Source organism: Tursiops truncatus, chromosome 9, assembly GCF_011762595.2.
Source record: "Tursiops truncatus isolate mTurTru1 chromosome 9, mTurTru1.mat.Y, whole genome shotgun sequence".
Lineage (NCBI taxonomy): Eukaryota > Metazoa > Chordata > Mammalia > Artiodactyla > Delphinidae > Tursiops > Tursiops truncatus.
The window spans coordinates 99,295,335-99,318,187 of NC_047042.1; the positions used below are offsets into that span (position 1 = coordinate 99,295,335).

General features: G+C 56.0%; 1 protein-coding gene and 1 long non-coding RNA gene across 11 annotated transcripts in view; one reads left to right on the forward strand and one right to left on the reverse strand.

Moving 5' to 3' along the window:
* AGAP3 (ArfGAP with GTPase domain, ankyrin repeat and PH domain 3) overlaps positions 1–22,853 on the forward strand; it is a 52,702-nt gene that overhangs the window by 3,369 nt on the left and 26,480 nt on the right. For 4 of the 10 annotated variants that reach the window (XM_073810089.1, XM_033863498.2, XM_033863493.2 and 1 more), the window contains exons 2-4: positions 22,139–22,197; positions 22,457–22,544; positions 22,728–22,813. In XM_073810089.1, coding sequence (XP_073666190.1) covers positions 22,139–22,197; positions 22,457–22,544; positions 22,728–22,813 — 233 coding nt within the window. Of the gene's footprint in view, positions 1–19,887; positions 20,959–21,893; positions 22,023–22,138; positions 22,198–22,456; positions 22,545–22,727; positions 22,814–22,853 lie in introns of those variants that run through there. The other 6 variants (XM_033863491.2, XM_033863492.2, XM_033863497.2 and 3 more) reach the window with 5 other exon arrangements.
* Positions 15,040–21,746, reverse strand: LOC141279598 (uncharacterized). Its single transcript, XR_012334150.1, has 2 exons — positions 21,381–21,746; positions 15,040–21,211 (listed from the first exon to the last, which is right to left on the reverse strand). It is a non-coding gene; the product is annotated as an uncharacterized lncRNA (long non-coding RNA).

The window sequence follows — 22,853 nt, forward strand, 5'->3', positions numbered from 1 at the left end:
AGTTCCTTTTCCCACCAAAGTCCAAGGAAAGAGAAAACCTGTCCACCCTACGGTCTTAAGGAACGAGCGGAATGTCACCAGGAGCTGGGACGGAGGCATAGACAGCCTACTGCGTGCGGAGCCCTTGAGCCACTCTCACCTCCCTGGTGGGTACACCGAGGCTCAGAGGAGCGAGGGACCTGCAGCGAGGGGTGCTCCCGGGGCTTGCTCGGGTGTCCTGGCTGTGTCCTAGAAAGAGGACACGAAGGAACCAGGCCTTGGTCCAGATGGGGGACAGTCTGGGCATACAGAACGCAGGGGTGCTGGGCCAAGTGAGCCAGAAGCCAGGATGAGGTGTTGGGAGAAGCAGCCCTTGGGGTCCCAGCAGGTGGCCTGGAAAGGCAGGCTTGTCCCTGAGTCGATGTGAGCCCGGGGAGGTCTGCCCAAGGGGAGGCCCGCATGGAGGGCCTGGAAGCGGACTGTGGCCCCGGGAGGCTACTGCTGCGGCAGGAACCCGGCTTTGTCAACTGGGTGACTTGTTCCCTTGGCCCTTGGTTTTCCCCCAGGGGTTTTTAAGCAGTGAAATTCCTCGGAGAGGCACCGTCTGCCTGCCCCTGTGGGCTCCGGGCTTGGTAACATTCTGAAAGGACTCAGGTAAAAAGAGGTGCGGGTTTTCCTGTCTGGTTCAAAATTAGGCTGAAGAGAGAAGGGGGTCCGGACCTGTGGGCAGGGCAGTTGGAGGGGGCAGCCTCAGCATCTGCAGGCTTCCCTGCAGGCCTGCCCAGGGCTCTAGAGTTTGTCCCCTGTTTCGTCTGTGTGCTGTGACTAGATCCCAGCAACAGCGCTCTGATGCAGAGAGCCGAGTGGTGTGCGTTTTGGAGACAGAGAAGCCCTCTCCTGAGCTGATTCCCTTCTGCCTGCTCCTCGGGGTGGGCGTCCCCCAGCCTGCTGCTAATTCTCGCCTGTGGGACTTGCTCAAGTCTGCGTTTCTGAGGCTCCCTCCCGTGGGTTCGGGATGGGGGCCCAGGGATCTGCATTTGTAACTTCCCCGGCCCCTTCTGGGAATTAGCTGGTTTGGAGAATGAGTGCCTGGTGGGGGACTGGTTATTTAGGACTTTGCACAGAAGAGCTCTAGGAGTTCTGAAAAAGAGGATATCAGTGTGGGTGCCAGTGGCCTGGGAAAGCTGCGTTTGTTCCAGATACATTTATTTAGCGCCTACTGTGTGGTCCAGTCGCATCTAGCGCAGTGGAGAGCAGGAGGGGAGAGAGGGGGCTGAGCCAGCGCTCTAGACCCTGGAGGTGAATGGATCAGCGTGTAGGAGGTGCCAGAGGGGGGATTGGGAGTGGCAGGAATAAAGGCCGGGTTTTAAGAAAAGCAGGGCGGAGATGAGAGACTGGGGAAGCCTTGTCAGGACCCCAAGCCTGCGGGAACTCGGGCAGCCTCGAGATGCAGCCTCCCCACCCCCCACTCAGTCCTCCTTCACTGCGCTCCAGCTCTCTGCCAGGTGGAAGGCACCGTATAGATAAGACGGTCCTCGCTCGTCAACACCCTGTGGCTGGCACATACCCTAACTTTCCTCTACCAGTTATTTCTTTAACTGAACGTGTGCCAGGTGCAGGGTCTGAGAGGTGCTCCGTGCAGAGGGAACAGGTTGGCAAAGGCGGCAAGGGTCGGGGTTCGAGGAACAGCAGGCTGGTCTGCGTGCCTGGAGCGTTGAGTCCACGGGGGACAGGCGGGAGGACCCTGGTTCGGGAGTTTTGAATGCTTTATCCTGTATTAATTCACTTACACCTCACCTTGTTCCGGAAGACCATACGAGGGTGACCCTTAAGCCTGCAGGAGATGGGCTGTCACGAGAGGGTTGAAGTAGAAGCCAACCGGCAGGTCGTATTTGAGAGCCGGTTGCATTTGAGAACTTACTCTCTGTGCAGTGCCGGCTGGATCAGAGGGAGAAGGCCACGGGGAGAGCAGGCAGGAGAGGTGGATTAATGAGCTCTTAGTGTCCACGCCGTACATTTGACTGTGAGCCCTCCCTAGCAGCTGTCAGCGGGCCTCTGGCCTCAGAACCTCAGGAATGGAGGGGGAAGGAGGCCCTAGCTTGGGGGAGGCAGGCCCGGGGCCCTGAGAACTCCTGTGTCTCCGCCCAGCATCTCCTGAACACCCACTTAGGTCCCTTTGGCTTGCCCCCATTCTCTTCTTAATATGCAGGTAACTCGAGATTAGTTGAACCAGAGAGCATTCCTCCTGACGCCTAGCCAACTTCCACCACGCAGGCCAGGGGTGAGGGGCAGCTAACTTTGGTGCATGGAGCTGAGCTCTAGGGTTATGGAAGCGGGAAGGGGAGGGGACCGGGATCTCCTGCTTTGAGGATGGGGACCATGGGCTGCGCAGTGTTCCACCAGTTAACATTCCTCACCTGCCTGCTGGAGATGGTCACGAGGCCTCTGCAATCCTTTGCAGTCTTCTCCGGTTTGCAGGTATCATCTCCATTTTGCAAATGAGATCTCCTAGGACTGAGACGGAGTCACTTCCCAAGGCCGCACAGGAGCGGCACAGCCGGGGACTCTGCCTGGTTTTCCACCTCCAGGCCTCGTGCTCCTCCCCTCACATGGATGGGCCGACTGAGCTTTGCTGGGCCAGGCTGGACACCCAGTCAGCCCTTCTGGGTGCCTCTCAGGCAAGGTTTTGACCTCGAGTTGAACTTTTGGAAGCTTTTAGAGTATCACTTAAGGGTGACCCCGAGCTCTTCTTTCCTGCCGTGGTTTTCTTCTGAGTGTCTTGAATCCCCAACTGGCTCTTGGAGGGGGGCTCTCCCTTCTATGAGCAGCATGGCTGTTGTGTGTAGGAGAAAGATGCTTGGTCAAGAAACACTCCAAAATATTTGAACATTTAAAAAATTTAAGTATATGTTTATTTTATTTTTTTTAATAACTTACTATTTTTAAAATTAATTAATTTTTGGCTGCGTTGGGTCTTCATTGCTGCGCGTGGGCTTTCTCTAGTTGCGGCGAGCGGGGGCTACTCTTCGTTGTGGTGCGCGGGCTTCTCATTGCGGTGGCTTCTCTTATGGAGCACAGGCTCTAGGTGCACGGACTTCAGTAGTTGTGGCTCGCGGGCTCTAGAGCGCAGGCTCAGTAGTTGTGGCACACGGGCTTAGTTGCTCCGCGGCATGTGGGATCTTCCCGGACCAGGGCTTGAACCCGTGTCCCCTGCATTGGCCGGTGGATTCTTAACCACTGCGCCACCAGGGAAGCCCCTAAATATATGTTTAAATGACAAAAATTATGCATGCTGGTTATAACACATTCAAATGTGGAAAGGAAGTTGAAGAAATGTGTGTGCCCCCCACCCCTCTCCAAGGTACCTGCTGTTGTCTGTCTGTCTGATGGGTGTCTTTCCCATCTGCTTTCTCTCCTATATATATCTACTGTCTACTGCTCTATGATTGATGACACTCTTGGAGTTTTACAGCGAAAGTGGGACTTCTGTGGGAAATACTCCACTGGGAGAAGGGGAACCAGAGTCTCAGTTTCAAGAAAGGCATCTGCGTTCATGCACCCGTCTGGCAGCTCCCTGCGGGGCAGTTGGGATACCTGGGTTCTCATTCCTGTTCTGCCGCCGACTGGCTGTGAGAACTCGGGCAAGTCATAAAGGCGCCCCCAATCCCCCCGGCCGGTTCTCCTAGAACCCAGTTCTGGTTTCATCTGCACAGCTCTCTGTGACCCCGCCTTCGAGCATTTGGACCATCTCAGTCTTGGGTCCCTGGTCCAGGGAGGGCAGACTCCATTCAGTGGGAGGTTCTGAGGCTGCCTTCTTGTGCGCAGCATATGACACGCGCTGCCTGGGAGCCCTCCAGGAGCTGGTCATCGCCTCTGTTCCTGAGTTTCCTCAGGTAAGGAGGAGGGGTAGTGACAGTGTGATGGAGTTAGGCGCGGTGGGTGCCGACAGCGGTGCCTGGTACAGAGCGAGCGCCCAGTGCGTGCTCGTGGTGAGCTGAGGGGCTGCGTGCAGTTGATCCAAGTCTCCTGGTACCTAGATCTTTTCACACTTGTCTGATTATTTCCTTTGGACAAATTCCCAAGTGGGAGAAAACAGTGAGGCCATCGGGCACGCACGACCTTTTGGGGACTTTCTCTGTGCGCCACACTGCCCTGCAGGAAGGCCCTTCCCGTTTCCCTGGGGCAGAGACTGCCTTTTCCCTGCCCACCCTGTCCACTTGAAAGGTGAAGAGAAATGATTTTTGTTGTTGTTTTATCTTGTGTGTATCTGATTACTAGTGAGAGTCAACATGAAGCATAATGTTTTTGGTTGTTGTATTTTGTTGAATTCCCGTCATATCCTTTATTCATCTTCCTCGTGGTTTGTTACTCTTTTTCTTAATATGTGTAAGATAGTTTTGTTTTTGTTTTTGTTTTGTTTTTGGCTCTGCGGCATGTGGGATCTTACTTCCCCCACCAGGGATTGAACCCACACCCCCTACAGTGGAAGCGCAGCGTCTTGACCACTGGACTGCCAGGGAAGCCCCTGTGTAGGACAGTTTTAATATGCAAACATATATCAGGCATACATTGCCGATTGCTGGAGGGGAGCTGGGGTCTTGATCTCTCTGGCGGCACTCTGGCCCTCCCGGGGCCCTGGGCACCGAGGTGAGTGAGCCCACAGCACATGGTCCCAGAGGGATGTCGATGCCTCTGCTGTTGTCGTGCCTGTCTATAGTGTGTATTTTCTTTCTCTTTCTTGTTTGTCAGCACCCCTCCTTGCCACTGTTGGTGCACCCGCCCACAGCAGTTTCTCTTTTGCCTTTTAATTTGTTGCTTTGCTGGCTTGCGAACCTGGAGCCCAAGCTGGTAGAGTGGGATTCGAGCCCAGTCATGGCCTCTCCGTGTGTGTCTGTGGGTCTGTGTGTGCGGCAGGGCTGGGAGGCCGGGAGAGCTGGACCCCACTCGGGGCTCCCGCTCTGCTCCTGATGGGAGCTCCCGGCCCCTCCTCTGTGTGTGGTCTCTTCCAGGGAGGGGCAGATGCACTTCCCTGCCCAGAGAACTTTTTTGGTTAAACAGACCCTAGATGAAGGCCCTTTGCTAAGAAGCACTGTGATGATTTGGTGGCTTTCAGTCCCTCTGAAGCCCCACTCGTCTTGGTTATTGCTTCTAGACTCTTCTAGACTGTTTTAGGCTGGATGATGTGGTAGGATGGAGCCTGGTGTCATTCCTTCTCTGTCACAGTCTGTACAGGGTAGTGGGTACATCGGCTCTGGAGCCAGGCTGCCTAGATGTACATTCCTAACACTTAGTAGTGGTGTAACCTTTCTGTGTCTTGGCTTCCTTGTTGGGTGAGTTCCGTAACCTTTCTGTGTCTTGGCTTCCTTGTTGCTAATATGAGTTTAACAAGCACCCGTCTCATTGTGTAGGTGGGACAGTGAAGTATATTAACGCGTGCAAAGCTTTTAGACCAGCCCTGGCCCCTCGGAAGTGTTCACAGTAGCTCCAGCCTTTGCAGGGCTGCGGAGAGGACTCAGGGAGGGAGCGTCCCTCGTGGCACCTGCAGCGGTGGCTCCCCAGTCATGCTCCCTGAACCCGAGCGGGCGAACGGGAGAACCTGGCAGGGCAGAGTTTGGGGTAAGTTGGTTTAGCCTGGCAGGCCCCAAGGAGGGGTGCCAGGTCCGGACTTGTCTGACGTTCCAGCTGATTGGAGCAGACCCCGGCCCACAGCTGGTCACAAGGAGTGTGTCACACAGGCACCCAGCATCGCTTTCATCTGATTGCTTGCCCGTCGATTAAAGTATTTCCTCTAATTCAGCACCAATTACACATGTGAGTCATGTGTAAATTTAAATTTTCAAGTAGCCATATTAAGAAAGCAAAAAAAAATTATCTTTAATAATGCGTTTTATTTAACCCATTGTATCTGAAATATTATCATTTCAATGCACAATTAACAAATTAATATAACGGGGCTTCCCTGGTGGCGCAGTGGTTAAGAATCCGCCTGGTTCGATCCCTGGTCCGGGAAGATCCCACATGCCACGGAGCAACTAAGCTCGTGCGCCACAACTACTGAGCCTGCGCTCTGGAGCCCGCAAGCCACAACTTCCGAAGCCCGCGCGCCTAGAGCCCGTGCTCTGTAACAAGAGAAGCCACCGCAGTGAGAAGCCTGTGCACTGCAAATGAAGAGTGGCCCCCGCTCACAGCAACTAGAGAAAGCCTGCGCGCAGCAACGAAGACCCAACACAGCCAAAAATTAAATAAGATAAATAAATAAATTAATTAATATAACAATTTTTAATGAGACATCTTACATTCTTTTCTCAACTAAGTTTTCAAACTTTGTTTCACCCGCTCAGTGCCTCTCCATTTGGACTGGCCGCATTTCAAGCGCTCAAGAGCTGTGCGTGGCCAGTGTCTCTGGTATTGGAAAAACAGCTCTAATTTTAGCCTATAAGGTAACAAAAGAATTCCTGTTTGTTGGAAAAATTGAATACAGAAGTATATCCTTTTGGATTCATCTTTCTAAAGTATCATATTAAAATTTTTTAAGTAACGTGCCTTTCACGTATATCCTGCCGTTTTCACTCAGTCATTCAACAAACACTCCTGAGTACCTGCTCAGGCTGTGGTGATGGGTAGCAGATAAATCTATTTAGAAGGGTTACTGAAGTCACAGTAGTTTTCTGTCGCCGTGGATTTTCTTCAAACCCGGAAGCACAACTACTGCTGAGGGGGCTCAGCCCCGAAACGTGTTCCCGTCCAGGGGTTCTCAAGTTCTGGAACCGAGGTTCACACGGTTTTGCTCAAGGCGGAAGGTGGGGAGTGAGCCCAGACCCCGCTCTTTTGCAAGAAGCTGGAGGAGAGGGCGCGTGTCTGTTGGGGGGATCACGTCCAGGCTCTTGTTAGTCAGCGTCTTGGTTGAGAATGGGTTGCCCACGGGCCCCAGCGTGGATCACGTCCAGGCTCGTTAGTCAGCGTCTTGGTTGAGAATGGGTTGCCCACGGGCCTCAGCGTGGATCACGTCCAGGCTCTTGTTAGTCAGTGTCTTGGTTGAGAATGGGTTGCCCACGGGCCCCAGCGTGGCTCGCGTCACTTGGGTTTGGCGGTTTCATCCCACGTGGCTGCCGCTCTGCCCTGCTTACGTCCCCGCCCGCCCCCTCTGCATCACAGCCCGAGGATAATCCTGAATTAGGGTGAGGGGAAGCGACGTGGCAGGGAAAGGCTCTTCCATCTGCTTGGGGGCAAGGGCCGGTGGGCCCGACCTGGAGTGGACGTGCCGGACAGCGAGCCTGTTGCTGGGCAGAGCTCGTGTGAACAGCACAGTCCGTGGACTGGCTGGCCTCTGCGTATCCTGACGCTTGATGGACTAAAGTGCTGGATTGTGAAGTGCAGACCACTAGGGAATAGGGTGCCGATTATGTAGGCCGGCCAGCCGTGCAGACTGTAAGCCCAGCCCTCGCTCTGTGGACCAGAGACGGTGGAAGCCACCTACCAGGGATTCAAGGTCACTGCTGAGCAGCAGGGCGGTGAGGCCCCGGGCCTTTGCACTTCACCGTGGTACTCTCCTTCCAGCTCACAGGAGAGGTGGGCCGGGTGATCCCGGCCATGTCCCCTTCAGCCGTGACCCACAGCAGTTGTGCCAGGATGTGTCACCAGCAAAGTCATAATATTCCCCTCACCCCATCCTGGTGTCTTAGGCAGGAGCTGTTTTTTGTAAGCTTTTTTTTTTTTTTTTGGTTTGTGTTTTGTCTTTACGCTGAGTGACGTGTATATAATAGCGAAAATTTCGTAAACGTACACGTGCTCTCTGAAAACACAAGGCACAGAATAAGGCCGCTCTCAGCCAGCAGCCTGGGTTGGCCTCCTTGCTCTGTCTCTCAGTCCACTTCTGGGCCCTGAAGTAAGGAGACCTTCCCCTCCCCGCTCTGCTTGGAGATGAGATGTTTGTGGAGCCGCCCAGGAAGGAGCATCCTGTGGTGCTGCGTTCACCAACTCCCTCTGGTTAACCTGTGTCCGGGGAGCCAGCAGGGAACCTGCCAGTGGGCTGGGCTGGGCAGCTCTCTGCCTTTAGCAGGGCCTTGGTGACTGGCATCTTGGATGGGATGTCCTGAGGCCCCTCCAGCCAACCCAGAGAAGACAGAGCCTGTCACCCTGCAGAGCTCTCATTCTCTCCCAGGCTGTCACTCTCGGGTGGGGGTGGGGGCGGGGGGCAGACACGCCATCCTGCAACTGTGTTAACAGGCTCTCACCTCCCTTCCTGGGTATCCCCCATCCCCTGCCGGCTGTGGCCCTTGGGCCTCGCTTCTCTCAGTGGGCCCTGAGCGCACGGCAGCCCCTCCAGGGCCATTACTTCCCTTTACCTGCGAGAAGAGCTGGGACCTAAACCTGCCTCTGTCCAGCTCCATCGCCCACCTTTCCCGTTCGAGGCTCTGGTCTGTTGGGTGTCCCTCCCCAGCCCCGAGTCGCCTCTGGCCTGGTCCCTCGTGGGGCCTGGAGCAGTGGGTGCTCTCCCCCCACTGGCCCCAAGCTGGTGTCGGCCTCATCTGCTGCTTTCCTCCTGGACACTGAGCCCATGGCCAGTGGGCCTCGGGCCCCCAGCCCAGTACCAGCCTGGCAGGTACCAGGGACCAAGGGCCCTCCCTGCTCTGTACCCAGCGCAGGGGCCCTGTTGGACCTGGAGGTGGCTCAGGGAGCCCTTGCCTGTATCACACTGCTCCGTCCCCTCCAGGGCCACGGTGCTGCCCGTGGGGTCCCCTCCCAGCCCGCTGGCCCCGAGCAGCCAAGGACAGGGGGCCTGTGGGCTGTGAGGCCCCTGAGGTGGAGCTTTGCAGCCCCCAGAGCAGGGTGGGGCGGGGGCTGTCTGTGGAGGGGCCTAACTTCTCTCTCTGAGGCCTGTGCCTCCCCGCGGAGTCTGGGCCACCAGCCTGTGCCTCGCCGGGGTGACCAGAAGGAGGGGCGGTGCGTGGAGTTCTCTGGCCTCTTCCTCCAGGGCTCAGAGCTGGGCCAGAGCTGCTAGGTCCCCGAGAGCAAGATGTCTTGCTTTCCGGCATGTGCTTCTGACTGGTCGCCCTAAAGCCCGCGACCTGCCCGGGGAGAAAGCTGCCCTGGGTTGCGGCCCCGGGAGGCGGCCACGTTCTGCCCCAACTGTGTGACCCTCGCCTGGCGACAGTGGGTGTGAGGCCAAGGGAGGGACACCGGCCACCACCTGGGTCTCTCCCATGGGTGCAGGGGGAACAGGCCCCATGCAGGTTCAGGGCAGTCAGTTGTGTCCACGCTGGGGGCACCAATGGCATAGATACGGAGACCCTGACCCAAGTCCAAACAGCTTAACACAGACCCACTGAGGGAGCAGGGCCCCCGGGGGGCACGGGAGAGAGTCCTTCCCCTCTGTCTGCAAGAGAAAATCCGTCCTGGAGAGTGAGGGCTGGGTGGTCCAGGCGGAGGGAGCTGTGTGCAGCCGTGGGGTGGGGGGAGGAGGGGGGAGGCCCTTCGGAATTCTGAACTGGGTGCCTTGGGCATTGCCACTGCCTTTCCTTCCAGGGTGCCCCCTGAACTCGATCAAGGGGAACATTGATTTCTGCGGCACGCGGGGGTACAGGTCCCAGTGCTGCCTGGTGCGGCCCAGCTGGGAGTGGGCTGAGTGGGGTGTCCCTCTGCTCCAAGCAGGAGGGGATGGGCTGGGCGATGCTGAGTTGGCACCGAAGAAAAATTGTATTTCCGAAAGAGCGCGCCGCACGCCAGGGCCTCGATGGGGTTTCTACCCAGTGACCCAGCGCGGAGGGACGTGGGGGGAGCCCTGTGGCGTACCTGGCTGCTTTGATAGGCACCGCGAGGCGCTGTTTTACCAGAGTCGTGATTTTATTATGAAAATTGCTGGCGTGGCGTGTTTTTAAACTATTCAAATGCGCCACCCCACACTCCAGCACTTTGTTTGTGCTGCAGACATCGCGAGATTGACAGCTCGTGCCTCAGGTGCCAGGGAGCCGCAGGGTTCTGAGCGAAGGCTGGCTGCATCGCATCTGGCATCTCAGGAAGAACTCGAAAGAGTAGCTTTTCTGTTAGTGCTTGTGTGCCAGGCTCTGCCCTCCGTGCTTGCTTGTCATTCTCGAGACGTTCCTGGGGTGTTATCATCCCCGTCTTGAAGATGAGGAGACTGACGCACCGCGATGTAGAGGAATTTGCCCAAGGTTGCTCGCCTCACAAGGGCAGAGGCAGGACCCGGACCCGGGGAGTCCCTTCTCAGATTCTGTGTTCCGAGCCGGCATGCGCTGCTGCACCACGAAAAAGATACAGCTCTTAAAAATACAGAAGAAAGTTAAAAGTGTATTGTCTAATCTTGGGATAAGAGGTATCCCCTTAAGCCAGACAGGAAACCCAGAATTTATAGAGGGAAAGACAGAGAGATTTTTCCCCAAGCCTTTTGTTTTTTTTTTTTTTTTTTTGCGGTACGCGGGCCTCTCACTGCCGTGGCCCCTCTCGCCGCGGAGCACAGGCTCCGGACGCGCAGGCCCAGCGGCCATGGCCCACGGGCCCAGCCGCTCCGCGGCATGTGGGATCTTCCCGGACCGGGACACGAACCCACGTCTCCTGCATCGGCAGGCGGACTCCCAACCACTGCGCCACCAGGGAAGCCCTCCCCAAGCCTTTCGTTTTGAAAAATGACCACCTTGAATGATTCTTAGTTAACATTTACCCCATTTGCTTTCCCTCTGTTTCTCACACACACATATTTTGGTGGAGGTGATGGTCAGTAGTTGTGGATGCTTCCCCCCAAGCACTCCAGCAGGCATTTCCGACGAACAGACAGTCCTTCTACATAAGGTCGTACCAGTGTCACACCTAAAAGGATGAGTGAGGACTCTCAACCATCGTCGACTGGCTCATCCATAACCAGATGTCCTCAAGTAACCCCCACGTGCCTTATATAATAACCTCTTTGTTTTTCCAAATCAGGATGGGATCAGGACGGCACAGGATCCATCGTGATGCTTTTCCCCATCACACAGACTCTTTTTTTAATATTTAAAAAAAATGTATTGAAGTATAGTTTATTTACAATGTTGTGTTAATTTCTGCTCTGCAGCAAAGTGACTCAGTTATATATAAATATATTCTTTTTCTTATTCTTTTCCATTATGGTTTATCACAGGATAATGAATATAGTTCCCTGTGCTTTACAATAGGAGTTGTTTATCCATCCTATATATAATGGTTTGCATCTACTAATCCCAAACTCCCAACCCTCCCTCCCCCACCCACACCTCCTTGGCAATCACAAGTCTGTTCTCTACGTGTGAGTCTGTTTCTGTTGCGTAGATAAGTTTGTTTGTGTCATGTTTTAGATTCCACATATAAGTGATATCGTATGGCATTTGTCTTTCTCTTTCTGACTTACTTCACTTAGTATGATCATCTCTAGGTCCATCCATGTTGCTGCCGATGGCATTATTTTATTCTTTTTTTATATAAATTATTTTATTTTATTTTATTTATTTTTGGCTGTGTTGGGTCTTCGTTGCTGCACGCAGGCTTTCTCTAGTTGTGGTGAGCGGGGGCTGCTCTTCGTTGCGGTGCGTGGGCTTCTCATTGCGGTGGCTTCTCTTGTTGCGGAGCACGGGCTCTAGGCGCGTGGGCTCTAGTACTTGTGGCACATGGGCTCAGCAGCTGTGGCGCACGGGCTTAGTTGCTCCGTGGCATGTGGGATCTTCCTGGACCAGGGCTCGAACCAGTGTCCCCTGCAATGTCAGGCAGATTCTTAACTACTGCGCCACCAGGGAAGCCCCTCTTTTTTTTTTTTAGTACATCTTTATTGGAGTATAATTGCTTCACAATGCTGTGTTAGTTTCTGCTGTACAACAAAGTGAATTAGCCATATGCATACATATATCCCCATATCCCCTCCCTCTTGAGCCTCCCTCCCACCCTCCCTATCCCACCCCTCTAGGTCATCGCAGAGCACCGAGCTGGTCTCCCTGTGCTGTGCAGCTGCTTCCCTCTAGCTCTTTTACATTTGGTCGTGTATATATGTCAATGCTACTCTCACTTCGCCCCAGCATTCTTTTTTATGGCTGAGTAGTATCCCATTGTATATATATACCACATCTTTATCCATTCATCTGTTGATGGACACTTAGGTTGCTTCCATGTCTTGGCTATTGTGAATAGTGCTGCTGTGAACATAGGGGTGCGTGTATCTTTTCGAATTATGGTTTTCTCAGGGTACATGCCCAGTAGTGGGATTGCTGGGTCACATGGTAGCCCTATCTGTAGTTTTTTAAGGAACCTCCATACTGTCTTCCATAGTGGCTGCACCAACTTACATTCCCACCAACGGTGTAGGAGGGTTCCCTTTTCTCAACACCCTCTCCAGCATTTATTATTTGTAGACTTCTCTTTTTTAATATAAATTTATTTATTTATTTATTTTTGGCTGTGTTGGGTCTTTGGTGCTGCACGCAGGCTTTCTCTAGTTGCAGCGAGCGGGGCCTACTTTTTGTTGCGGTGCGCGAGCTTCTCATTGCGGTGGCTTCTCTTGTGGGGGAGCACGGGCTCTAGGCGCGTGGGCTTCAGTAGTTGTGGCACGTGGGCTCGGTAGTTGTGGCTCACCGGCTCTAGAGCACGGGCTCAGCAGTTGTGGCGCACGGGCTTAGTTGCTCCGCAGCACGTGGGATCCTCCCGGACCAGGGCTCGAACCCGTGTCCCCTGCGTTGGCAGGTGGATTCTCAACCACTATGCCACCAGGGAAGCCCTGTAGACTTTTTAATGACGGCCATTCTGACCGGTTTATCACACAGACTGTTGAAGCGTCTGGGGGCAGTTTTCCTGTAGAAGGTTGCGCTCTGATTCGGGGGCTGAGGCTGCTTGGTGTTATTTAACTTGTGCCTGTATCCCGCCTGCTGCCTATGACCTGAAGCGAGCTCAGGGGCTTGATGAGATCCAGGTTGAACCCTTTTGACAGGAATACCTCCTATTGTGTCACATCAGGCCCTGCTGTTAGTGATGTTAAGGACATAATTACCAGATGTCCTAATCCTGAAGGCCCATTGCCTCCCCCTTTGTAATTCATCAGTAATCTGTAGGGTGAGACTTTTGCGCCTTGGAAGTAAACTGCTCCCCACAACTTTCAGTCCGTGGTTTTCAGTGCCTCAGTGATCGTGCCTGAATCTGTTCTGTTGGGGCTGCCACGTGGTGATTTTCTCATCTGGACATTCCTTCCGCAAGTCTTAGCTGGTACTCTTCTGTCAAGAAGGCCGCCCCCACCCCCTTTGCCTTTTTTTAGGAACACTCTTGTTTCATGGATTTTTGTTGTGGTTCTTATTGTTCAGATGTTATAATCAATTATAAAATTAACAGATTTAATTACACTTTTGTAGAATAGAGTAGGAGAATTTGCTTGCCATGTACCTATGCCAGATAAATGGTTAAGATGCCTATTATCAAAGAATTCCTCTAAATTGTTAAGAAAAAGGTTTTTAAAACCCCAAAGACAGGGACTTCCCTGGTGGTCCAGTGGGTAAGACTCCATGCTCCCAATGCAGAGGGCCTGGGTTCGATCCCTGGTCGGGGAACTAGATCCCGCATGCATGCCGCAACGAAGAGTTAGCATGCTGCAACTAAGAAGTCCGTGTGCCGCAACTAAGACCCGGTGCAAGCAAAAAACAAAACAAAACAAAAAAACCCAAAGACAAGTGGACAAAGAATAGGACCAGGCAGACAATTCAGAGAAGAGGAAATGGAAATTGTTGATGACCATGAAAAGATGCTTAGCCTCAGAGTCATCAGGGAAACACAGATCTGAAGAGCAAGGTACTGGGTTCCTCGTTCAGTAGCAGAAAGTGAGCTGATGACTCGATGCTGGTGAGAGTGGCGCAGTGGGTGTTCCCATATGTTGCTGGTGGGGGAATGGGGGGGCAGTGAATTGCTGCCTCCTATTTGGAAAAGTAATCAGGCATTATCCATGAACATGAAAAATTCATATTTTTCTTTGAACCCAACTTTTCTACTTTGGGGCATGTAACCTGTGGAAAGAAAACACATAGGTGGGACTTCCCTGGTGGCGCAGTGGTTAAGAATCCGCCTGCCAAGGCAGGGGACACGGGTTCGAGCCCTGGTCCGGGAAGATCCCATATGCCGCGGAGCAGCTAAGCCCATGCGCCACAACTACTGAGCCTGCGCTCTAGGGTCCGAGAGCCACAACTACTGAAGCCCACGCGCCTAGAGCCCGTGCTCCGCAACAAGAGAAGCCACCACAATGAGAAGCCCGCGCGTAGCAACGAAGACCCAACGCAGCCAAAAATAAATAAATTTATGAAAAAAGAAAAAGAAAGAAAGAAAACACATAGGTACACAGGTGTTGATTACAGCCTTGCTTGTAGAGGTTTAAAGACAAAAAAGGAAGCAGCTTGAATGGCCCTCAGTAGGGCAACGGCTGGATGACGGATGAGTGAGGCCTGTACCCAGGGATTGGGGAGGCCTGCCAGCGTATTGTGTTAGCAGCGGCTCCTTGCTCCCAGGCCGGGCATTGTGGTGAAACGCTAAGTCCAAGTCCTAGCATTGGGGCTTTGGGGACGGGAGGGGACACTCATTCTGGAAGCTTCCATGTGAAGGAAAGGGAAGGGGGCAGAGGATCAAAAGCAGCTTTCCCAGCATGTTGTGAATGTGCTTTTATACTGTCAAATATAATTCTAAAAAGAAGGGCAAAGTGCGTGTTTATTAGACGAGTCCCAGCCCACTTTCTTCTTTTGTGTCCCGCGCAGAGCTGGAGTTGGAAAGCTGTTGTGAACCCCAGTCAGGCTGTGTGGTGACCCAGAGCCGCTGCAGGTGTGGAGGCTCGGGGGCCTTTGGGGGCCCGGATTCAGCCGGGAGAGCGCAAACCCACGCGTTTTTTCTGGCGAGCCATTTCTTCCCTCACCCAGCCCTCATCCCTAGGTGAAACACTCTTGTTTCTTCTGTTTTCTTTGTAGTGTATCCTCTATAAACATGTTAGGAAACAGGGTGAAATGGACATTTTGCAGAAAAATAGAGGCAGAAAGAAATCACTGCAGGTCCTAACCGCCAAGTTGGCCTCTGTCCTCATTTTGATATGTTCCTTTTTCCTTTTTTATTTATTTATTTAATTAATTAATTTATTTTTTTGATATGTTCCTTTTTCCCTGCGTTTATTTACCTGGGTCCATGTTACGTACAGTTTTGTATCTTGCTTTTTAAAAAAAATGATCACAAGTATTGCTGCTGTGCTGAGTAAAAAAGTCTCTACAGATGTTATTTTATTATTTACTTATTTATTTGTTCATTTATGGCTGTGCTGTGCAGCATGTGGGCTCTTAGTTCCCCGACTGGGGATGGAACCCGTGCCCCCTGCAGTGGGAGGTGGAGGCTTCACCACTGGACGGCCAGGGAAGCCCCTGCAGATGTTGTTTTAAGTGGCTGCATGATGTCCCACCATCTGGAGACACTGTCGCTTACTCCCTTGTTTCCGTATTGGTGGACACTCTGGTTGATTTCACTTTTTTGGAAGCTGGACTTCTTTGGGCCTAAACCTTTGTGTCCATGTCAGACGGTCTCTGTTGGAGTCCCTGTGGCTAATTTAGTACGAGGGGCAAAGGGCTGAGCTGCTGGGGAGGGGGGTTGGGCACATGCACGCTTGCCAGCACTGGGCCTCACGGACACAAAAGTCATGTTAAGGCTTTGGTAGGTGAGAAGTGGAACTTCATTTTTATTTTATTTTATTTTTTTTTATTTTTGGCTGCGTTGGGTCTTCATTCCTAGTTGTGGCGAGCGGGGGCTATTCTTCATTGCAGTGCATGGGCTTCTTATTGCGGTGGCTTCTCTTGTTGCGGAGCACGGGCTCTAGGCGCGTGGGCTTCAATAGTTGCAGCACGTGGGCTCAGTAGTTGTGGCATGTGGGCTCTAGAGGGCACAGGCTTCAGTAGTTGTGGCTCGAAGGCTCTAGAGCACAGGCTCAGTCGTTCCGGCGCACGGGCTTAGTTGCTCTGCGGCATGTGGGATCTTCCTGGACCAGGGCTCGAACCCATGTCCCCTGCATTGGCAGGCGGATTCTTAACCACTGCGCCACCAGGAGAGCCCTGGAACTTCATTTCTAATTTCTGTTTCTTTGAGTCCCAAGTGAGAGCGAGTGATTTCCACGTGAATTGGCTGTTTGTACTTTCTTTACTTTGTCAAGATTTTATTTATTTTTTTTAGCGACATCTGTGTGCTTTGCATGTATTAGTGATATTAACCCATCAGCATAGTCCCATTTTTGTCCACGTGTTGATTTCCCTTTAGTTATATTTCTCTTAGGTTTTTTGGTGGGTTTTTTTTTTACAATTTTTTTAAAAATCGTTCAGGACCTTATTTTTATGCAGTGAATCTATCGATCTTCTCTATCCTTTAAATCCAGGAACCTTGTTGCAAACTGTGTCCTGCCTCCCCCTCTCCCGGGGTCCAGCACAGCTTCCCCTGCGGCTTGGCCGTAGCTCCTTGCAGACTCCATGGCCAGTGGGCTTCCCCGGCTGCCCGGCCAAGCTGTGCAGGGCTCGGCGAGGTTGGGGCGAGGGCTGGTGGCTGAGGTCTGAGGCCTCGGGGAGGAGGTGGGCTGAGTGAGGCCGTTGCACAGAGGAGCACAGGTGAAGGTGCCGGGAGGGGAGGTGGAGAAGACCCGCCCACGTGGGGTCTACAGGCTGTGGATGGGCGTTTGTGAAGATGGTTTGCAGGGACCTCTCCACCTCTGCCCTGCGTGTCGTCCCCACTGCCCAGTTGTTGCTGACGGGCCGGGGACCCTTGCTCTCTGCGCAGGGGTTCTGCTGGGGGCTCCTGGTCGGCTCTGCCTGTGGCGTAAGTTCGAAGCACGGCAGCTCTGCACACGGCCTTGACCTCTGCGCCCGTCTCATCTCGCAGCCGAGGGCTGTGGGGAGGCTGCAGTCGGCCACGTGGCCTCCGGGGCTCCCTCCTGGGTGGCCTCCCTTGAGCGCCCATGCGGTCACCAGGGTTCCCTGACGCCGTTTCACAGCGATGGGCAAGAAGATGCCGACCGGCGTCGGAGGGCCCTGAGGCTCTTGGGACCACTCTGGCGGCGGGAGGAAGCCGCAGCCTTTGGCTTCCAGCAGAAAGCCAGCCCTTCCTGGGCTCTGAGAAGGACCTCCACAGGCTCTCTGCGGCTGCTGCGTGGCCTCACCAGGGCGCGCCTCGACACTTATCAATGGATCACCCAGCAAATATTTGAGGGAGACTAGGTACAAGGTTCTGTGGGATTCCTGCGCCAGAGGCCGCCCTTCTTTTTCCCCCCACCAGTGCACCGCTTCTGTGCAGTGCCTCACAGCTCATGCCTTTTTTATGCAGGGGTCTTTCTCTTTCTCCCTAGACACCCTGGGTTCAGCGGTGCACCCCTGCTGCCCCAGGCCACAGCTGCACACGCAGGCGCCCTCCTCTCTCAGGTCCGAGCAGCCAGTCCAGCTCAGCCAGCTCTAGAGACTGCCCTTCTCCTTCTGATTTGTCTGCGCTCAGAACAGAAGGGGGTGCTCAGTGCTCAGCCTCTGTGCGCTCAGCCTCCAGGGAAGCGTGTCCATCCTCACCCAGGATGCACGCTGCAGGCATTGCGAGAGAGTGCGTCTTTAATTCCCCCAGAAGCTTCTGTGGGGTCTCGCCCCTACACGACAGGTTCAGCCTGGTGTTTCTGATGACCTTAAGAGTCAGAGAAATGACACTAGGGCTAGTTTTATGGGATTTCTGTACGGTTTACGTGGCCCCAGCCCGATGCTTTTTAGGATTGTCCTAGTTTCCTTTGGGCTGTGTTGAGTAGTAAGCTGTTTGTCACATGTCTCTGGAGTAGAATCTTGCAGATGGAACACAGAGACCTTGTCCCTGACCCGGGCGGGGGTGTGTGTGTGTGTGACACCAACAAGGAGACAGGTGTGTGTCTGCACCGATCTCCTTTCTGGGGTCTTTGGCTGATGTCCTGGGACATTTATGTGCAGGCAGGTGCCCTTCTCTGTCTAGTTTCCCTGAGTCAGGAAAGGTTTCTAGGAAGCAGGAATAGGAAGGAGGCAGCCCCATGAGGAAGAGGAAGCTGTCCCAGGTTTGGGATTGACCCAGTCTGAGCATTTCGCCTGGACCGATTTTGCAGGTACAAGGGGAGTCAGGCGCTGGTGTGTCCTCTGAGAATGTGGCATGTTTTTTCACTTCCTGGACTGGGCACTGCTGCATGTCCTGTAGCCTGTGTGTGTGTGTGTGTGTGTGTGTGTGTGTGTGTGTGTAACTGGGGGCCTTTTACTCTCCTATCCCAGCCTGCTTCTCGCCCCCTGAGGCTAGCCAGTTGGGTTCTGAAGCAGCCCATCCCCTGTTCGGCACCTTGTCCCCCGTCCCCCCTCAGTCCCCACTTGTCTCTGATAGCTGCTGTCCTGTGCTTGCATTTTCATTGGCTTGGGGGGAGGGTTTGGAATGAGCAGGCTTCTTCTCTGGGGGAGGGGTAATCCCCTACGTGTGAGAGAGGACAGAGAGACAGATACGAAGATAGGGAAGTTCAGCGTAGGAGACTTAAACTTGGGAACGTGAGTCAGGATTCCTGGGTTGCATTCCTGTCTCCACGCCTGAAGGAGCCTGGGAAAGGCTCTTGTGCAGGAGCGACTCTTACGTGGGGGTGTGCATCCCGGAGAGGAAGAAGTCATCCTCGTTGTTGTTAATAACTAGTCCCAGGAAAATACGCAATCAGCCCCGGGGGCCTCTCCAGGCCTGGGAGATCCAGCCCAGGACTTGGGAGTTTCCAGCTCTGGGTTCCCCAGGAGCACCTAGGATGGAGAGGCCCTGCCTTTCTCAGGCATTCCCCCACCCCAGCCCCCTCAGGAATGTGCCACTTTTATCTCGTACTTTGCTTCTGACCAGGACCCTGGAATTCTAAAGCTGAGAGGGACAGGAACGTTGGGAGTTGGGTTGGACTGGGGGTGGAGGAAACCGGGGTGTATCACGTCTTTAAAGGAAAGGCAAGCCCCACTCATCCTTGCCACCTGCCTCAACTGGTTTCTCCTGATCTGCTTGGGGTCCTTGTGGATTATGGTAAACTGGCTCATCTCCAGCGCCTTGGAGGGGACTGATGTATACACTGCAGTGGAGAGCACAGCACGGCAACTGCCTGCCCCCTGCCCCCGTCCTGAAGTCATCCCTGCATTTACTGACTGTCTGCTGCAGCCCACACACGTGAAATTCACAGGGCATCGGTGCTGAGCGTCAGGCTCCAACCAGTACTGCAGTCTGAAGCTTCACCTCTGCACAGCCTCTGGACAGGAGGTGAGAACCAGCCAGCGGGTGGAGGCTGGAGACTTCAGGGGCTCAGAAGTGAGTCTCTCGTCCAGAACTGTATGGTCCAGGTCCAGAGGTTCTCTTTCGATTTTCTGCTGCCCTTGGGCAGGACAACACTTAACCTACTACAGATGATTTTATAATCTCCGGGGAAGAAGACAGCCTCGGTCATTAACAGAAGAGCTGACTAAAACATACAGCAACTCGGATTTGTGAGTTTCCCAAGCTAAGACAGGATTGCCTCGTAGAGGCTCCCTACTTTCCAGATAAGGAGACTGAGGCCCGAAGTCGGCATAACTCCTGACTCATAATTTAGGCTTTCATTGACTCCCCCCCTGGTGGGTCACCTTCTGGTTCTTCCCTGGAGAAAGAGCAAATGGCCTGCTTCTCTCCAAAACCGAACTCAGTGTGTGGTGTGCCGAGGACTGTTACTTATTTGGCCTGCTCTTAATGACATCTCCTCACCTGCCTGCCCCAACCGAGGAGGAGCCCTGGGCTGGAATTTCCTGTTTTCTCAGGGCTCGGGGGCTGCCCCAGCAGGCTGGCTCCCCTGCGGCCGCCGTTCCTGGGTGTTCCAGGCCAGGCTTGCCACGTCTCTCTCGGTGTTGGGCTGGCTCCCGGCCTCTCCAGGTCTGGGCTTGCCGGCTGCGAGGTGGAGGCGTTGAGGGACTCAGTCGGCCGACACCAGGTGCCCAGAGGCCGGAGGTCAGTGCGCCTCGGCCGCGGCCCCGGCCCGGGCCCAGCCCCGCGCCCCTCACCATGGGCCTGGCCCTCGCCCGCGGGCCCTGAGCATGGAGCGGGGCTGGCCGCCAGGGGACAGCCGCAGCCGGGAGCGGCCCGCCGCCTGCCGCCGCGCCCTCAGCGTCTGCGACTCGCTGGACCTGCACGGCGCCCCGGCCGGCCGCGCTGCCTCCGCCCTGTGCGCCGTGCGCGAGCAGCCGGCGCGGCCGCAGAGCGTGTGCTCGGGCGGCCCGGGGCCACCGGCCGCTGGCGTCCGCGGCCTGCTGCTCGGCCTCCTGCGCCCGCGTCTCGGCCGCCGCGGCCCGCCCGACGGCCTCCCGCCGGCTCCCCGGCCCGCGTCCTCGGGGCGCCCCGGCTCGGCCGCGCCTAGCCCGTCGCCCAGCCCCGCGCCCAGCCCCGCGCCGGCCCGGCGCAGCCGCCCCCGGCGGACCCAGGCGCCGCGGCCCACCAGCATGACGTTCCTGGAGGTGAACCGCCTGGAGCTGGCGGCCGAGGCCGAGGGCGCTGGCGCGGGGCTGGGCCGCGCGGGCAGCGCGGGTTTCCTGCGGGGCGCCTCGCTGTGGAGCAGCCAGCGCTGGCAGGTGCTACGCGGCGGCGGCGGGCGCAGCTCCCCGGGCCCCCGGCGCGGCCTGTCGGCGCTGAGGAAGAGCTTCAGCTTCCGTCTGCGCCGCGGCCAGGAGATCCGGCGCGCAGAGTCGGGGCTGCTGCCCCGGGCGCGCACCCGCAGCGACGGCGACGCCAGCTCTCTGGGTGCCTTCTCCAGCCGCCGCGACCTGCTGCTGGGCGCCGCGGCCCCGAGCACCGCGCCAGAGCCGGGCCGGCCCCACACTGCCGCCGGCCTCTGGAGGCTGCTCACCAGCCGCTTCCGCCGGAGGGAGCCCGCGCCCGCGCCCGCGCCCCCCGAGCCGCTGTGGAGCCGCCGGGCGGCCGCGGCCCCTGGGCTCCTGGGCGCGCCAAGCGGTAAGGGGGAGAGCCCCGGCCTGCGTGGCCTCCCTGGTTGGAGTCCGGGGTTGAGGGCGGGTGTGAAACAAACCGGAAACCTACCTGGGAGAAGCGGGCCTGTGCCTTGTGGGCCTGGGGGCTAGCCGGGGCTGGCCGAGTGGGATCGGCGCCGGGCAGGCAAGGCTCTGGGGTCGCCGGTGGGTCTGGAGAAGGTGTCTGTGGCAGAGGTGGCCTTCCAGGTGTGTCGGGGCAGGACCTCCCGCCCGTGGCCCTAGCGTGGTGGAATGAGAGCGGGTCGGAAGGGCCCCTTATCAATTTGGGTGCCTGAGGAGTTGGGGCCCGGGAGGGGAGGGATGGAGACGCACTCGGAGCCAGCGGGCTCTGGGTGGGAGCCTAGAACAGCAGCATTTCTAGCTCCCAGGCGAGGCTCGAGCCCTCACCTCTAGCTGCCTGTGCAGATGAGTTTGGGGAATGCTTGTGGACCCGACCGTCATAAGCACTGTTTGAGACAGCCTGGGGAGGGGGAGCAAGCCCAGCCAGAGAGGCTGGCCCAGGCCCAAGCTGCCCGGAGCCGATCGCAGGATGTCCATTACAACCTAGAGGATAAAGGAGAGGGGGGCTCTGCGTGGCTGGAGCCCGGCAGGAGCTGAGGATGGACTGGAGAGGAGGAGCCCCGGAGGTGGGTCTCTGGGACACAGAGGGTGGTGGCCTCCTGCCCAGGAGGAGCTTGGGGATGAGGGCCGCTCCCCATTGGACCTGCCTCTCACAGAACAGGGCCAGGTAAGGGCTCCTCCCTCTTCAGCCTCCAGGAATGCGGTAGGTGGCCGCACCCTGCAAGGGTGAGCTGTTCCTACTCGCAGCAGAAGCTGCAGCCTTGCCGCCCAGCTTGGGTCTGGCTGAGACCCACTGGAGGCCTCTCACCAGGTGGGGGGCGGCAGGCCGAGCGTGGCTCGAGGTAGCAACTACGCACCTTGCTGTAGCAGTAAGAGGAGGGATCGGGGCCAGGCCAGTGGAAGTGGGGGCTGGCATCGCTCTGTCCCAGCTGCGCAAAACGTTCCTGCTGCTTCCCAGGAGACCAGGGCGTGAGTGCTGTTTTCTGGCCTTGGCCTGTGAAGGGGCAGCGTCAGAGGCAGCAGGTGGTGGATAGCAAAGGTGTGTGTCCCACCCCAGTCCTGACAGGCGGCCTTCTCTCCCGCAGACTCCTTTGTGAACAGCCAGGAGTGGACCCTGAGCCGTTCGGTGCCGGAGCTTAAAGTGGTGAGTGAGGCCCATGGGAGGCCCAGGCAGCCCAGGGGCTGGGGGTGCGGGCTGGAGTGGTGGGCCGGCGTTGCTTCCCCCGCTTCCAGTCCCCTCCGTCTCTAGGCTTGGTCTCTCCCGTCACCCCTCTCTTCCCTGTTTCTCTTTGCTCGCCCATCCGCAGCACTGGCCCCTCTCCTTGCTAACGTATCAGCCTTTCCTGCCCCGTGTCCTCCGTCCTGCCCTCTGACCGCAGCTCTCCCGCCTTCCTGTCCCGCAGGGCATTGTGGGGAACCTGTCTAGTGGCAAGTCGGCCCTGGTGCACCGCTATCTGACGGGGACCTATGTCCAGGAGGAGTCCCCAGAAGGTGAGCGTTACGGGCCGGCCTTAATGGCCGCCGTCCCTCCTTCCGGTTGTCTGTGCGGGGGCTGCAGCCCTTGGCTTTCTCAGCGCTCCCGTCTTCTCTGTTGGAAGCTGTGGACTTCTTTTCTGCTTGGCCCCCGTGGGCTCGCTCTTCTGGTTTTGGGCCTGACCGTGAACTCTGTCCTAGGGGGTCGGTTTAAGAAGGAGATTGTGGTGGATGGCCAGAGCTACCTGCTGCTGATCCGAGATGAAGGAGGCCCCCCTGAGCTCCAGGTGATGCCCCTGCCCCCAGCCCTGGCCTTTGGTGCCCCTT